The sequence below is a fragment of the Hyperolius riggenbachi genome, chromosome 6, assembly GCF_040937935.1.
Source record: "Hyperolius riggenbachi isolate aHypRig1 chromosome 6, aHypRig1.pri, whole genome shotgun sequence".
NCBI lineage: Eukaryota > Metazoa > Chordata > Amphibia > Anura > Hyperoliidae > Hyperolius > Hyperolius riggenbachi.
In genome coordinates, this window is record NC_090651.1 from 129,962,339 (window position 1) to 129,979,593 (window position 17,255).

General features: G+C 43.9%; 1 protein-coding gene across 1 annotated transcript in view; it reads left to right on the plus strand.

Annotated features, from left to right (window-relative positions):
• The window catches only part of LOC137522072 (dimethylaniline monooxygenase [N-oxide-forming] 2-like), a 40,292-nt gene extending 23,343 nt beyond the window's left edge, over window positions 1-16,949 (plus strand). Inside the window, exons 5-8 of the mRNA XM_068242097.1 lie at window positions 1,713-1,909; window positions 8,888-9,243; window positions 9,329-9,401; window positions 16,601-16,949. Of these exons, the coding sequence (XP_068098198.1) occupies window positions 1,713-1,909; window positions 8,888-9,243; window positions 9,329-9,401; window positions 16,601-16,949 (975 nt within the window). The remainder of the gene's footprint in view (window positions 1-1,712; window positions 1,910-8,887; window positions 9,244-9,328; window positions 9,402-16,600) is intronic.
• The last annotated feature ends 306 nt before the right edge of the window (window positions 16,950-17,255 follow it).

Consider the following 17,255-nt stretch of genomic DNA (forward strand, 5'->3'; position numbering starts at 1 on the left):
AGTGTCACACACAGAGAAATGCAATAGTTCTATCGGAATACAGTGAAAAAAAAAATACTGGAGTAGTACTGTGCCTGCAACTTAATGTGGCCATAATAGCAGTAGTGTGCACAGCTATGGGTATCAGTGGGCTGTGGAGTGTCACACACAAAATAATAAAACAGGAGACCGATGTACTAGCCCTCAAAAGGGCTATTTGGGGTGCTTTCAACAAGTAGTCAGTAAGGAACAAGTACACAGGCCTAGCTAAGGCTTTCCCTACCTATCTGCAACAAGTCTGACCCTGTTCTCTCTAACAGCAGCCAGCAGAGAATGAATCCAATATGGCCACCGCAACTGCCCTTTAATAGCGTGGTGGGGGGTCCAGTAGGGGGTGCTAGCTGACTGGCTGCCATGTGTCTGCTGACAGTGAGGTAAGGGGTCAAAGTTTGGCTCCATGATGATGTATAAGACAGATATGGAGCCATATATAGAGCAAAATCCAGATTAATATGAGTGGTAGCTATGACATTTAGGGATACATTCTATCTATCTATCTATCTATCTATCTATCTATCTATCTATCTATCCTCCAGATTAACAATTGTTAACTAACCACACACCCCTGAAGGTGGGATATGGGTGGGTTCCAGATGTCACCCCCATTAGATACTTGCTATTGGCTTCTACAACTCTGATTGACAGCTGTCAACTGCGCAGCTGCAAAAGCCATGACCATACTGAGAACATCCGCTGCCCTGTACCCTCGATACCCAGAATTTCATGTGTTGGACACATGTCAGTGTTTGGATTTACCAATCCCAGGCCTTTGTCCAAAGCCTCATCTACACGTGTAGATGAGGCGGCGATCCGGCAGCTCGATTAGCCTCTTCCGCGTCTCCGCTCGCCGGCTTCGATTCCCCGCTCGCGCCACTTATCTTCCGCTCGATTCCATGCCATTGTCCCCTCGCGGGGAGCGAGCAGGGAATCGGCGGAAGCAAGATCCGTCCTGTCGGATCTTATCAATCGAGCCGCATTAGCGGCTCGATTGATAAGGAACATCGCGGCCGCATCTTCGCATGTAGATGCGGCTTAAAAGTATAAGGGCTCTTTCAGATGGGCAGCTGAAGGTAAGTAGAGGACAAGACATAAAATCAGGGAACTCAGGGAGCTGGCAACAGAATAAGGATCAGGCTGAGCTGAAGATCCAGCAGTACATGCTGGGAAATTTGGAGGTTAAAATCAGTTTCTCACGTATGTGAGAAACAAGTGGTGAGGGTGAAAAAAAACACACACAATGCAATGGAGAAAAGTAAGACCAGAAGCTGCCATACCTGGATTGGAAGCTATTTTAAAAGACAAGTGCCATCGGACTGAGTTCAGGCACTTAAGCTCTCTTTTATTTTGTTCTTCTAGAATGTCAATCCATGTAAGCCAATGGGATTGGCTTACAGGGATGACAGGGTCAGGAGCCAATGAAATCGGCTCCTGACTGGCTCACACAGCTCTTCTGTCATATTGACGGCAGGGTGAGTGGTCTGTGGTGCGATCGGTGGGACTGCGCGATGACTATTGTTGAAATCTATGTTCTGTCAGGTCCACACAGCCAAAAGCAGGACGTAGATTTCAACTGCCTCGGTCCAGGTCCGGTTAAGAACCTCTATACATGTATATGCTGTATATTGTAAAAACTAAAATATAGTAAAATTACTACTATTTGTTCAATTCTGCAGGTATACCTTACGACCAGAGAAGAAGTGTGGGTACTTCCCCGTCTTGTGAAAGGAGGATACCCTTTTGATTTGTTTCTCTTATGTCGTTTCAAGAACTGGATTGAAAACCTTTTACCTCCAGCTGTGGCCAGATGGATGATAAAGCAATTCATGAATGATCACTTCAACCACGAGCTGTACAAAATCCAGCCTGAGGGGTAAAGTAACTAACATTTTCATACTATGATCTGAAAAATTACAGTCTGGTTTACAACACAAAGCAGAGGATATGTACATGATTATACAAAATATAGAATATGTCCATGTATCATAATAGGCACAGGATAGCCTGATAGGGGGTGAAGACTAATAAAATATTATTTCATAGTCAACGGCATGTGTGACACAATTTACTACGGGACATGCAGTTAACTGAAAATTCACGTAAATTTCACCTGAAGCGAACCCCCCCCCCCCAACTTATGAATTAATTGTATGTGTAGTAGGATAATGAATAGAGCATTAGTATCAAAGAAGAGAGTCTCATGTATCTTTTTTTAATTTTTAATTTTTTTTAGTTGTTTAGTTATTATTATTTTTTTTTTTGTAAGATTACATCATTCTGTTATATTTACAAACCACACTGTGTTTTAAGCTATAAAAAAGAAAAAATGTGACCATTTGAACTTTCCTGCAGTCAAATCTTACCACAAGCTGTCTCTAACTGCTTCTTGGCTTTTTAAGTGCTTCAGAAAACAGGACTGTATTCAACCCAAGTTAGGTCGAATAGCTCAGATAGGCTCTTTTACATAGATAACTGAAGGTTTTTTTAACTCTTCTGTACTGGAAAACAATATGAGACTCTTTTTATTTGCTACTTATGTTCTATTTCTTAGCTTCTGTTTCTTACTTCATATACCTGCATTTAAAGGGGGCTTAGATGCTTTCCTTGCATTGAAAGACATCCATTGCTACAATTACTAGGTAATGCCTAATGATGTTGATCCAGGGATTTTATCTGATTGCCATCTGGAGTCGGGAGTAGAGTTGGGCCGAACGGTTCGCCGGCGAACGTGGTTCGCGCGAACTTAGGTGGTTCGCGTGCGGGTACCGCACGCGAACGTTTTGCGGAAGAAGTTCGGTTCGCCCCATAATGCACCTGAGGGTCAACTTTGACCCTCTACATCACAGTCAGCAGGCCCAGTGTAGCCAATTAGGCTACACTAGCCCCTGGAGCCCCACCCCCCTTATATAAGGCAGGCAGCGGCGGCCATTACGGCCACTCGTGTGCCTGCATTAGTGAGAGTAGGGCGAGCTGCTGCAGTCTCTCATATAGGGAAAGATTAGTTAGGCTTAACTTCTTCCTGGCTGCATACCTGTTCTGTTCAGTGAGCCCTCAGCCCACTGCATACCTGTACTGTGATCCTGCCACTGCATACCTGTTCTGTGAACCCACCCACCACCACTGCATACCTGTTCTGTGAACCCACCACTGCATACCTGTTCTGTGAACCCACCCACCACTGCATACCTGTTCAGTGATCCTGCTGCCACTGCATACCTGTTCTGTGAACCCACCCACCACTGCATACCTGTTCAGTGATCCTGCCACTGCATACCTGTTCTGTGAACCCACCACTGCATACCTGTTCTGTGAACCCACCCACCACCACTGCATACCTGTTCTGTGAACCCACCACTGCATACCTGTTCTGTGAACCCACCCACCACTGCATACCTGTTCAGTGATCCTGCTGCCACTGCATACCTGTTCTGTGAACCCACCCACCACTGCATACCTGTTCAGTGATCCTGCCACTGCATACCTGTTCTGTGAACCCACCACTGCATACCTGTTCTGTGAACCCACCCACCACTGCATACCTGTTCAGTGATCCTGCTGCCACTGCATACTTGTTCTGTGAACCCACCCACCACCACTGCATACCTGTTCAGTGATCCTGCCACTGCATACCTGTTCTGTGAACCCACCACTGCATACCTGTTCTGTGAACCCACCCACCACTGCATACCTGTTCAGTGATCCTGCTGCCACTGCATACCTGTTCTGTGAACCCACCACTGCATACCTGTTCAGTGAACCCGCCACTGCATACCTGTTCTGTTCAGTGGACCCGCCACTGTATACCTGTTTAGTGAACCCGCCACTGCATACCTGTTCTGTTCAGTGGAGTTTGGTGTGTCAGTGTGAAGCAGTACCTTAATTACACTACCTGATTGATGTATACACATGCAAGATGTTTTAAAGCACTTTAGGCCTGTCATTTAGCATTCAATGTGATTTCTGCCCTTAAAACGCTGCTTTTCGTCAAATCCAGATTTTTCCCGGGGACTTTTGGCGTGTATCCCACTCCGCCATGCCCCCCTCCAGGTGTTAGACCCCTTGAAACATCTTTTCCATCACTTTTGTGGCCAGCATAATTATTTTTTTTTTCAAAGTTCGCATCCCCATTGAAGTCTATTGCGGTTCGCGAACTTTAACGCGAACCGAACCTTCCGCGGAAGTTCGCGAACCCGGTTCGCGAACCTAAAATCGGAGGTTCGGCCCAACTCTAGTCGGGAAGGAATTTTTCCCTTTAGGGGCTAATTGGACCATGCTTTTGTAAGGTTTTTTTCGCCTTCCTCTGGATCAACAGGGATATGTGAGGGAGCAGGCTGGTGTTGTACTTTATACTGGTTGAACTCGATGGACGTATGTCTTTTTTTTTTTTTCAACCAAAATAACTATGTAACTATATACTTGACAGTGGCTGGATAGTGTACTGGTTATGGGCTTTGCCTCTGACACAGGCAGCCAGGGTTTGAATCTCAGCTCCTCCTGTTCAGTAAGTCAGCACCTATTCAGTAGGAGACCTTGTGCAAGACTCCCTAACACTGCGATTGCCTATAGAGCCCTAGTGGCTGCAGCTCTGGTGCTTTGAGTGCGCCAGGAGAAAAGCGTGATATACATATTCTGTATCTACGGTATATACAATTCATTGTCTCATACATTTATTTTCGCTTCAGGTTTGCTTTAAAAACAGATATAAGACTCTATACCTGGTTTAGGCTGTTAACCATGTACAGTACTTGTATATTATCAACAATGGATGATTTATGACCCCTTACATATTACTATGAAAAATAAAAAGGTAAGAAAGCTCCTACACTATAAAATCAGATTTTAACCACTTTCCGCTCCGAGGAGGGTATACTTACCCGCAGGACTTCAGTTCCTACACAGGGGTGTAGATATTCGTGTACTGCGGCAGATGGCCGGCACTCGCTCCTGCGCAGGAGTTCGTCGTTGCCCATTAGCGGGGTGATGAATGAATGACAATGCAATTACCATTCATTAATTTAAGTCCCCGTGTGAATGATTACCAGCATCAATGAGATGTCTGTGTCGTATCGTCCAGAGTATCATGTGAGTGCATTACATCCTGTTTAGCGTACTTATAGTACGGTAGTCAATTCAGGTGCAGCGTCTGTTTGGAAGCGCTGCCATTTCCTTCTGCTGTACAAAACTTAAGTATACTTCAGGCTAGCTGCCTCCAGGGGTGTCAGCTTGCATTCAAATTTTAGAATTTAGATTAGTGTTAGCACATAATTTGCATCTGATTTGTATTCAAGGTGTGTATTTAGCCCCAAGGGGCTGGGCATATCTCTGGAGCTTTCACTTCACTTGCAGCCTGTGAGCGCTGCCCATTGCTTGCTGTCTTTTGAACAAATGTGTATACCATTTATGGCTAGCTGCACCAGGTAAGGATTATGATTTTAATTTTAGACTAGCTAGGGTTCACTGTTGGATATGTTTCACTGCTGAATATGCTTCACTGTTACATTAGTTTGAGGTTTTAACCCTTTTTTTCTTTTTTGGACAATTTTCATTGTTTGAACATGCTTCACTTTTTGATATGTTTCACTGCTAGATTAGTGGTTAGTTTCTCTCCTGTTGGGGCACGTCACCGCCGTAGGAGAGTCTATTAGGGATAATTTGTGCACAACTTATGCTGAAGCTAACGCCCCCTTTACTATACCTGTTTTGAATGCAAGGTGTGCAACCTGCCCGTTAGTCGAGCTCTGCATACTTGTGCAGGTAGTCAATTCAGGTGCAGCGTCTGTTTGGAAGCGCTGCCATTTCCTTCTGATGGATGTACAATTGAAAAAAATGCACCTTTATTTCCAAATAAAATATTGGCGCCATAAATTGTACTAGGGCAGTGTTTCTCATACCTGTCCTCGTAACTCCCCAACGGTGCAGGTTTTGCAGGCAACCTCACCTATGCACACTGGGGTAATTAATGTCTCAGCTAGGTGGATTCCATGTAGTTGAGACACTAAGTACCCCACCTGTGCATAGGTGAGGTTTCCTACAAAACATGCACTGTTGGGGATTCTCGAGGACAGGTTTGAGAAACACTGTACTAGGGAAATATTTTAAATGCTTTAACAGCCAGGAAAAATTGGCAAATAGTAGGTGTGGGTTTTAATTATGGTAGCATGTATTATTTTAGAACTATAATGGCCGAAAACTGAGAAAAACTTAATTTTTTTCCAGTTTATTCTTATTTTTCACATTCAAATGCATTTAGAATGAAATAATTCTTAGCAAAATGTACCACCCAAAGAAATCCTAATTGCTGGCGAAAAAACAAGATATGATTGTGAGACGTAGTAATAAAGTTTAGGCAAATGAATGGAAACAGCGCTGAAAGGTGAAAATTGCTCTGGTACAGAAGGGGAAACACCCCTTAGTAGGGAAGTGATGAAGTAAACACCTAATTTTAACATCTTTTAGTAAAACTCAGGGTTGTAATCTGTAGCTTTCTTCAAATAACACTTGTCCCGCCAATATCCAGGGTTCAGCTACATTGTAGCCAAACTGTAACATCTGCAACTTTGGCGGCTGCGGACACGCAGGGTATACCCGCAGCCGCCTTTGTTCCCTGTTTACAGGCCTCATCCGTTCCATTGGCGTCTAGCTCAAAGGGTCGCTGTATCGTGCGGGGGCGCGCAGAGACAGGACCTTTATGCTGGAAGAAGGCGTGTCAGCTGACCTGCCGGTCGGCTGACGTCAGAGGTGACTCACGACGCTCGGATTGGCTGATTGGTAAGGGGCGCGGCTATGAGCTCTCCTCTGCTTCTTAAGCCTTCACTGGTCACTTGCAATTTGTCTGCTGTTGCGAATACACTTGTGTTAGCGCTCAGACCTTAGACTAGTATCCGGTGTGCTTTGATCTGGGAGGAAACCAGAGATTTCACACAAGACTAGGACTATCGTTATATTGTATTACTGATTACCTGTGTATGATTCTGGCTATACTCTGACCTTGCTATTGCTTATCGATTCTGTACTTCTGCCTATCTGACCTTAGTTGCTGAACCTCTGCCTGATAACTCACTATTCTTCTGCCTCATGTTTCTGAACTGTATTCGCCTCTCAGTTGCCAAACCTTGCCTGTCTGACCTCTCTACTCACCAGTGGGCCCTTGCCACTGGTGAGGTGCTCTTTTGACTTAATACCCACCAGCTCCTCTGGTAAGGTTTAGTTTAAGTTATACAGCTCCTGTGACTGTTAGTACCTTACCAGCTCCTCTGGTAAGGTCTAGTTAAACTATTCAGACGCTTGTGCTGATAGTACCTTACCAGCTCCTCTGGTAAGGTTTAGACAAACTTTGTTGCCACTCTTGCTGTTAGTACTTTACCAGCTCCTCTGGTAAGACCTATTATTTATACTACTGTTGTTGCAGCTAGTACCCACCAGTTCCCCTGGTGAGGGCTAGCACTGTTGTTTCAGATAGTACTCACCAGCTTCTCTGGTGAGATCTATCCATTTAATCTACTGCTGCACCAAACACTTTACACCTCTGTTTCTCAGCCTTCTATACTTGCATTATTGGTGATTCTGCAGATCACACAATAATCAGACGTCTGTGTGCTACACCAATCGTTACACAAACTTTGTGTGCTGCTTTCTGATTCCCTGGCCTATATCAGAGGCTAGGCTACTTGATAGTTGAACCACTGCTGCCATTCAAACCTTTATAACAGCAGGAAAGTGATGTAGTAAGTCATTATTTGTCTTTGTGGGAACTGAACGAACAGCAGCCGTTAGTGGCAAAGGGGCCGCGGTCGCACGAGCCACTGCTCCTGGGAGGCTCGCTTTCCTATCCGACGTTGTCCTCCCTGAAGAGCAGTGGGGAAGATTATTGGCAGCAGAGAGGAAAATTAGAGGCAGCACACAAAGACTCACCTCTTACAGTTTCCAGGAGCTGGAGGTGCCGCCTGACTGCTCTGCACACCGCTGTTCCATACTTCCTGCTTCTCAGTTTGGGCTCTAGTGCCCAATCTGAGAAGCAAGAAGTACAGAGCGGTGGTGGTGCAGACAGGCGTGCAGACAGGCGGGCAGGACCTCCAGTGCCTGGGACCAGTAAGAGGTGAGTGCTGCTTCTAATCCTTCCCACTGCGCTCCGTAACACTCCTGGAGGGTAGTGAGGCACATCTAGCTACCATACTAGTGTGTGGGGGGGTGAAGGAGTGGGGCACATCTAGCTACCCTACTAGAGTGGGAGGAGGGGGGCACACCTAGCTACCATACTGGGATGGGGGGGAGTGAGCGAGTGGGGCGCACCTTGCAACCATATTAGGGTGGGGGAGCCTGTTTGGAACAGTGTCCAAAGCATTCAAATCAGAACTCTAATTTAAACTGAAAAGGACCATGGTTAACTCGCCCTTGTTGCCACCTGTGTGCTGCCCTGCGCATCACGTCCCACCTCTCATATTCTTCCTCCTTCACAGCTGGAAGGAGGAAGTATATGAGGGCTGGATCGCGACATGGAGTGCAGTGCACAGAGGCAGTGACAAGGGTGAGTTATTCTCCAGCTTCAGTTTAAAATTAATTTCGGAATGCGATTGATCATACCTATATGTTATACCTGGCTGAAACAACAGAGCTAGGTTTTCAACCCTTAAAATGAAATTTAGAAAAAGGGATTCCTGGAAAATTCTGTTTAGAATTAATTCTACAAAAAGTCATTTATCGCATACGTTTATTTTCATTTCAGGTATGATTTACATTTACAATTATATTCCTCAGAGTTCTAAATTATGCATTTTCCTTGCTGCTCACCATCTTACATTAGAGAAATTTCTGCTAATTCAAAATCCGATAATAAGTTTATATTTTGTCTTAGAATTGCGTGGAAGGAGCCTTTGGTGAATGAAGAACTTCCAAGCCGTGTTCTATCAGGCTCAATTATCATCAAGCCGGGAGTGACCAAATTCACTGAGACAGCTGCCCATTTCTCGGATGGCTCTGTAGTGGACAACCTTGATGTTGTTATACTTGGCACTGGATATGATTACAAGTTCCCTTTCTTGGATGAATCCGTTTTTAAAAAAGATGACAGCAAAGGATCCTCATACAAGAAAATTATTCCTTTGGGTATTGAGAAACCCACTATAGCCTTCATTGCATTTATTCTTCCAGTTGGACCAACCATGGTAATTTCTGAACTTCAGAGTCGATGGGCAACCAGAGTGTTTAAAGGTAAGGAACTAAAGAAAAGATGCTTAATCCAGGATCCTTTATTCCAAACAGTCACTAAATTGCTTCATAATGTTGTATCCCTCAGGTTTACTCAAACTTCCAAATGAAATGGGGGTGAAAAAAGAGATGCTGAAAGATGAAAATAGAAGAAAGAAATGGTGAGATGCAAAGCGCACTATGTGACATAGGGCCTGATGCTCAAAGCTGTGGTAAAATTACTAAGCAGAAGCAGCGCACTGCATATTATCAATAGCATTGCTATTGATACATGTATTGCATGTAACCATAGCAGTGCACATGTAACCACGGCAATGCGATTTGCCCGCCTGCTGTAAATTTTACCCCTGCTTTGTGCATCAGGTCCATAGTTTTTCAAAATCCTATCATTTTCTTTACACATTTATATCACAGCAGACAAAATTAAAAACAATTGAACTGTTTGCTTACCCGTACACTATTAGTCCATGCTCATCACAAACTTCTTGGTAAAGTACTAGCTACAATTACTGGTAGTTACGAGTACCAGAAGGGTCAGTAAAAGACAGACTTTTACTGACCCTTCTGGTAGGGAACATTTGGCCATCAAGCATTACTACACACCCTTAATTTGCTTTATCTCTCGGCTGGCTGCTTAATGCTTGTACATATGTGCAAAAAATCTGCCCAACTACTATCTAAACTTGGTCTGTTGGAAGAGAGTTGGGTGTGTGTACGGTCGGCAAACAACAAGACGACCAACTGATAACAGGTGGTTTGCCAGATCCATCCAGTGGTTCAACCTGCACAATGATCTTGCAGGTTGGCCACGTGTGTACAAGTCGTTTGAACAACTTTGTTCTTTTTTGAATGCGGACATGTTGTGCAGTATGTCGTTTCAATGGAAAAGACTCTTCCATCACTCCTCTTCCATCACCAAGTGGTGCTGCACTGCTGACACCATCCTCTGGGTTATGATCACGTTATATCATGTGATTGGAACTCCAAAGAGGATGTCGACATTGCAGCGCCACCAGCAGAGGAGAGGAGACATCAAACAGCTGCCTGGAGCAGGTAAATGGATAGTGTCCAAAAACGCTCTGAAACCCCCTGTTATATACTACTCACAGGTAGTGATGTAGCGAACCTCAAATTTTCAGTTCACGAATGCAAATTTTCCATAGAACTTTGCTAATAGGCGACCCACCATAGACTTTAATGGGCAGACAGATTTAAAAACCTATAGGGACTGTTTCTGACCAAAAAAGTGATGGAAAAGTTGTTTAAAGAGGCCTAACACCTAGACCATGGCATGCCGGAAGGGGATCCATGGCAAAAGTCCCACCAAAAATTAGTCGTGTTTTAATCTTTAAAGGGCAGAAATCACAGTACATTCCTAAATTTGTGGAATTAAGTACTTTAAAACATACAAAAAAACAATTAACCCTTTGCACACTCACATGCAAATGTTCAAACAAATGTATTCACAGATTCACTCTCATCCAGGCACCACTGTTATCCCTTCAGCTAAGTTAAAAGCTGGGATCTTAGTTTTCCTAACTCTGGCCCTGTGCATAGTGCAGACATTGCAAACATTAATTGCATCAAACCTATCTAGGGATTAGGAGTGAGTTGAGCCAAAATTTTCGTAATTTCGCATTACTATAATTACGCATGCGAAATTTGCAATTACGATGCGAAATTACGGTAGCGTAATTGCCATTAAAATCGTAATTGAAAATACCGTAAGCGTAATTTTCAACGCGTAATTTCGCGTTTCGTTCATGCCGTAATTTCGCATTAAACGCTACCGTAATTTCGCGTTAAACCGTAACGCTCCGTATAATATAAAAAAGCCGCCGACTTTAAGGGTTTATAGCAAAGCCCTCTTAAATGCTAAGAGCCTCAAATTTGGAGAGTATATTAAGGAGATCAGGAGGAATAAGAGGAAAAATTTTTTTTTTCAAAAAGACCTTATAGTTTTTGAGAAAATCGATGTTAAAGTTTCAAAGTAAAAATGTATACATTTAAAAACCCGCCGACTTTAACGGTTAATAGCAAAGCCTGCTTAAAGTTTAGGAACACCAAATTCCTAGGGTATATTAAGGGGATCAGTGGGAATAAGAGGAAAACCATTTTTTTCAAAAAGACCTTATAGTTTTTGAGAAAATCGATTTTTAAGTTTCAAGGGCAAAAATGTCTTTTAAATGCGGAAAATGTCAGTTTTTTTTGCATAGATAACAATAGTGTATTATTTTCATAGATTCCCCCATGTGGGAAGAGTTTTACTTACTTCGTTCTGAGTGTGGGAAATATAAAAAAAACGACGTGGGGTCCCCCCTCCCAGACCCCTTTAACCCCTTGTCCCCCATGCAGGCTGGGATAGCCAGAATGCGGAGCACCGGCCGCGTGGGGCTCCGCACCCTGACTATACCAGCCCGCATGGTCCATGGATTGGGGGGTCTCGGAAGGGGAGGGGCAGCCAAGCTTTCCCCTCCCCCTCCGAGCCCTTGTCCAATCCAAGGACAAGGGGCTCTTCTCCACCTCCGATGGGCGGTGGAGGTGGAGGCTGCAATTTCCTGGGGGGGGGGGGTTCATGGTGGAATCTGGGAGTCCCCTTTAAAAAGGGGTCCCCCAGATGCCCACCCCCCCTCCCAGGAGAAATGAGTATAGAGGTACTTGTACCCTTACCCATTTCCTTTAAGAGTTAAAAGTAAATAAACACACAAACACTTAGAAAAAGTATTTTAATTGAACAAAAAACATAACCACGAAAAAGTCCTTTAATATTCTTAATTAACCATTAATACTTACCTGTCCCTTTTAAATAAATGATCCCTCGCAATATCCTCGGAAATGTTCTATCACTTACAATGTAACAAAGTTATTACAATGTAACAACTTTGTTACATTGTAACTACGCCGCACCCGACGCCACTCGCCGCTCAGCCGCTGCTGGGAACTGTCCGCCGGCGAACAGTTTGGGCCATCTCTACTCACGGGTGCAGGATCCAGTTTGCCAGGCAGAGCATAGTACGTAGAAGTGAGAAATCGACAGACACTTTAGTACAAATAAAATTACTGGTTTTATACTCGAGGACAGACACACGGAAAAAATTCCATCCACAGGATCAACTGATGCGTGTCGGGCTTACAATTTGCCCTTAATATGCCCTTAGTCACAGTTGCAATGAGCCTGCATAAAGGTTGGGTCTTTACGAGGGGGGGGGGGAGGGGAAATATAGGACCCTCCCTCCCTAGAGACAATATGACACATTTTAATTTTAAAGGGATAGACACAAATATACATTTAAAACCAAAGCACATCACCAAAATATAAGTGTCTGCATTAAACTTACAGCACAAATCTAATCAAAAGTCATACATTAGGCTTAGATCCCACCGAGCATTAAAGCCTCCTGGGGTGCTACTAGTGCCCATCAGATGAATCCTATAATGCCTCCTATTGGAGGAGCAGCCTCTGGATATCACCTCCTCTGATCGAACACCCCATCTCAACCCCCTGAAAAGTGCAAGAGGTCATATCGCCCTAATGACAAAGTTTAAAATATTTTGAAACTGTCGACTTTTGGAAAGTTCTCCAATTAGCCCCACATGTTTAGTGATACATGCACGTAAAGTGCAACTGACATATTGCTTGCAACAAATCGTGCAAGAAATTACATAGATCGCATACTTGGTTGCGCGATTTATTATAAATATGATTGCTCCCTTTGCCGCACTGCACACCCTGCCAGGCTGAGGATGGCGCACTTCTCCAGCGGCAAAAAACAAAACAAAACCCTGCAGCCAGGTATAGCTTTACTATATACGGCTGCTAATGGGTTTAAGGAGGCAGCTTGAGAAAAACAATTTTTTAGTATCTACTTGTCCTTCAATTTTGGGATTTGTCCCATAGACCTTGTACCACCCCCTCCCCCCAAAAAAGAGAAAAAACTCTTGATTGCGTGTCATGGTCAAATTAGGCCTATTGTTTTGTGCAGTTTTACCATTCTTTGAAAGAAGATTATATGCAAACGAAAACTGTGTTCAAAGGTTGATTTCAATAACTGATAGTTGCAACAAATCCTGATCATCTGCGGCAAATTTGAAGCAAATCTTTGCCTACCAAATACCTTACTAAAGGGGCCCATACACCTAACAATTTTCCTGCCGATATACAGCAGATTCGATCACTGTGATCGAATCTGCTGTGAAATCGTTGCGCAATCTGACAGAACGATCGATTTCCGTTCGAAATCAATCGTTCCCGTTGATCTGTCCGTGCGGAAAATTTCGCTCAATCGCCGGCGGGTCGGGAGTGTGTCGATAGCGTCGTTCGAAATGTCCGACCGCCGCTAGCGGTAATACATTTCCTGCTCCGCCAGTGCGAGTCCCCACTGTCACCGCTGTCTTCATCTCCGCTGGGTTCCGGGTTCCAGACTGGCTGGCTTTACTTACTCCCTGTCCCAACAGGAAGTTTAAACAGTAGAGCGCCCTCTACTGTTTAAACTTCCCGGACAGGAAGAAGTGAAGCCAGGCGGTCCGGAACCCAGCGCGGAGAAGAAGACAGTGGTGACCGGGGGACTCTCGCCGGCCAGATCAGGTAATGTATGAGGGGGGGGGGGGGGGCAGAGGCAGCTCCACAGTGTAACAAACACGGAAGAGACAGCTGCGGTGAACAGCGATACCACCGCAGCTGCCTTCATCTCCTTGCCTAGTGATCTGTCCGGTCCTCTGTCGTCTAGCACGCCGAGGACGGATTTGCCAGCAGCACATAGGGTTGCAATGTCGCGCACGCGCATAGATGCGACCTTTATGCGGGGAGGAGGCGCGTCAGCTGGCCGGCTGACGTTAGAGGAGACGCTCGCCGCTCCTCATTGGTTGATGAGAGATGGCGTGTCGGGAGGGTCTCCTCTGCTTCAAAAGCCTGGCTGAATCACTCGCAACTTGTCTGCTGTTGCGAATACTCTGTTAGTGCTCAGACCCATAGATAGATCCGGTGTGCTTTGATCCGGGAGGAAACCGGGGATTTCACACAGTGATAGGATTCTTTGATAGCCATAATGATAATTGTATATTGTATTATTTGTGTACGACTCTTGCTGGCGCTGACTATTCTTACGCTCAGTGATTCTGTACTTCTGCCCATCTGATCTTGTTGCTGACTCTGCCTGTTAAAACCTTCTTGCCTTTGCCTTCTGACTTTGTACCCTATCTGCCAGTCTGTTGCCAACTCGTTTAAGTCTGACCACTCTACTCTCACCAGAGGGCCCTAGTCTCTGGTGAGGGGTTTTGTACTCTTAGTGCCCACCAGCTCCACTGGTGTGGCATAGCTAACCTATCAGTACTACTGTTGCACAAAGCACTCAACCTTCCTGTCGCATATTGCCATTGTTGTCACATCAGCTTCTGATATACCGCTATTATTGGTGATTCTGCAGATCACCATATAATCAGGTATATATCTGCATTATAGGTGATACTGCAGATCACCTAATAATCAGAAATCTGTTACTTGCTTACACCAATCGTTACACACAAATTGTGATCGGTTTCATGCTGAAATCGATTCACAATCTGTTTGCAGTAAAAGCAGCCGTACGATTCCTCTCTGATCAGATTCGATCAGAGAGGGATCTATCTGTTGGTCGATCTGATGGCAAATCGACCAGTGTATGGCCACTTTAAGGCTAATCCTAACCTAATCCTTTTAAAGGATCCCTAACCTTCAAGTGTTATTTTCGCATAGCCTTAAAAGATTAACCAAATCTAACTTCAACCTGAACTAAACGTGAACTGAAGTCTGCTACTATTGTCCAAGCCTTAATTTGCCTATACCCTGTGCTTGCCCAAGAAGGGAATCTACATCAGAGAATCAGGAGAACCTGACACTAGTGCACAAACACTGATATGCATCAACATGCACTGTTAAAAATTCCTATAAAGGGAATAAATAAATCTAAATACATCTACTTCATACAATGTTGTGCTTTACCCTGTATAATAATGGAATCTTTCTATATCAATGAAAAGGAAGAGGTACATTTTTAATAAAAACATGTGTGATTTTGAAATGCTGAGATGTACCTTATTGATGTGTGGGGGGTGTTATTATTTTAGAAAGCTGTTTAGTTGCCAGAATTCTCTCTTACCATGTGCATCTAAAATGTAATTTGTTAAAATGGCTTTTGAGTACTGACAAGGAATACCATTTGCAATTAAGGGTTCATTTCCACTACCCGCATTGCAATGATGGCATTGCACTGCAAACAGCCGTGGTTAGTTCCGTTCGTGGTACGATGCGGCACAGTTCAATACAAAAATTATGAACAGCTTGGATGCGTGCTGCAAGAAACTGCAGCATGCTGTTCATAATTTTAGCCGCATCCCATCGCGAACGGGAATTTGCATTAGTGCAAACTATTGCTTTGACTTTCATCAGATGCAGTTTAAAGGCTATCCGAAGTGACATGTGACATGAGATAGACGTGTATTTACAATGCCTAACACACAAATAATTATGCTGTGTTCCCTTTTTTCTTTCTATGCCTGAAAGCGTTAAATATCAGGTAAGTGGCTGACTCAGACCTGACTCAGAGAGGAAGTGTCTACAGTGTGACCCTCGCTGATAAGCAATTCAAACTATAAAACACTTTCCTAGCAGAAAATGGCTTCTGAGAGCAAGAAAGAGATAAAAAGGGGAATTTCTTATCACTGTAGTCACTTCCTGTCTGAGTCAGGACTGAGTCAGCCACTTACATACCTGATATTTAACTCTTTCAGGCAGAGAAAGAAAAAAAGGTACACTGCATAGTTATTTGTGTGCTAGGCACTGTACATACACATGTCTATCTCACATGTCACTTTAGGGATCCTTTAAATGCAGCAAGATGCGATGATCACACCGCATGTAATGGAAATAGGCCCTTATATCTTGCATTGTTCTTCAAAAGTTTCACCTGCATACAGTGGCGTAGTTAAGAAGTTGTGGGCCCCAGTGCAAGTTTTGCATTGGGCCCCACCAAGCATGCTATGCATAAGTTATAACAATTGATATGGCTTACCAAAACCAATCAAGGACAGCCACAGTGTCAGAGGTGCAAGAAGGGGACAAGAAGCAGTGTGTTAATGATTACTACTATTCGAGGCATCTATAGAAGTGATTTATTACAAGCACAGGACCAATAAAGAGCTAATACTGTGGTTGAGAGTTGGCCCCATGGGCCTTCTCTAGCAAAAGGGCCCTGATGCGGTTGCTACCTCTGCACCCCCTATTGCTACGCCACTGCCTGCATACATTTTCAGCAGACTCTAGTCAGCTGGGTAACTAAGATAAGTTACATGAGCGAGGAGATAATTTTTTTCTTTTCTCATAAAGGTTTGGTACAGCAGAAAACAATTTTCGAAGAACAAATTACATCACATACCTAGATGACATCGGTTCAGATATAGGTGTGAAGCCACATATATGGAAGCTGTTCCTCACAGATCCAGTTTTAGCCTTCAGAGTTGTCTTTGGGACCTGCAATTCTTACCAATACCGTTTAAATGGTCCAGGAAAATGGGCTGGAGCTCGAGAAGCAATCCTCAAACAATGGGACCGCATTGAAAAGCCTCTAAAAACACGCATACCAAAGCAGGATCCTAAACTATCTCTTACGTCACTTATGCTTTTAATAATATGCTTTTTGGGTATGTTCACTGCTGTTTTGACACACAACTGTTAGTATCACTGCTGTGTCTTCAAGTACCAGCAGTTTTTAAAGTAAACCTCTAATTTCTCCCAGAGTAAAATGGACTGTAAATTACTTTTCTCCTATGCGGCTGTCACTAAAGGTGCATACATATTATACTGGAAAAGAGAAAAAAAATTCAGACAAAAAGAGTAATAAAGTTGCAAGGAGAAAAAACAAATACATGTTATAACAAACCAGATGCCAAACTCTTCTTCAACATGAAAAATTCTTGTCGACCGCCATCTGTAAGAAAACAGAAGAGAGACAAAACAGAAAAAGAGAAAACAACATACATGC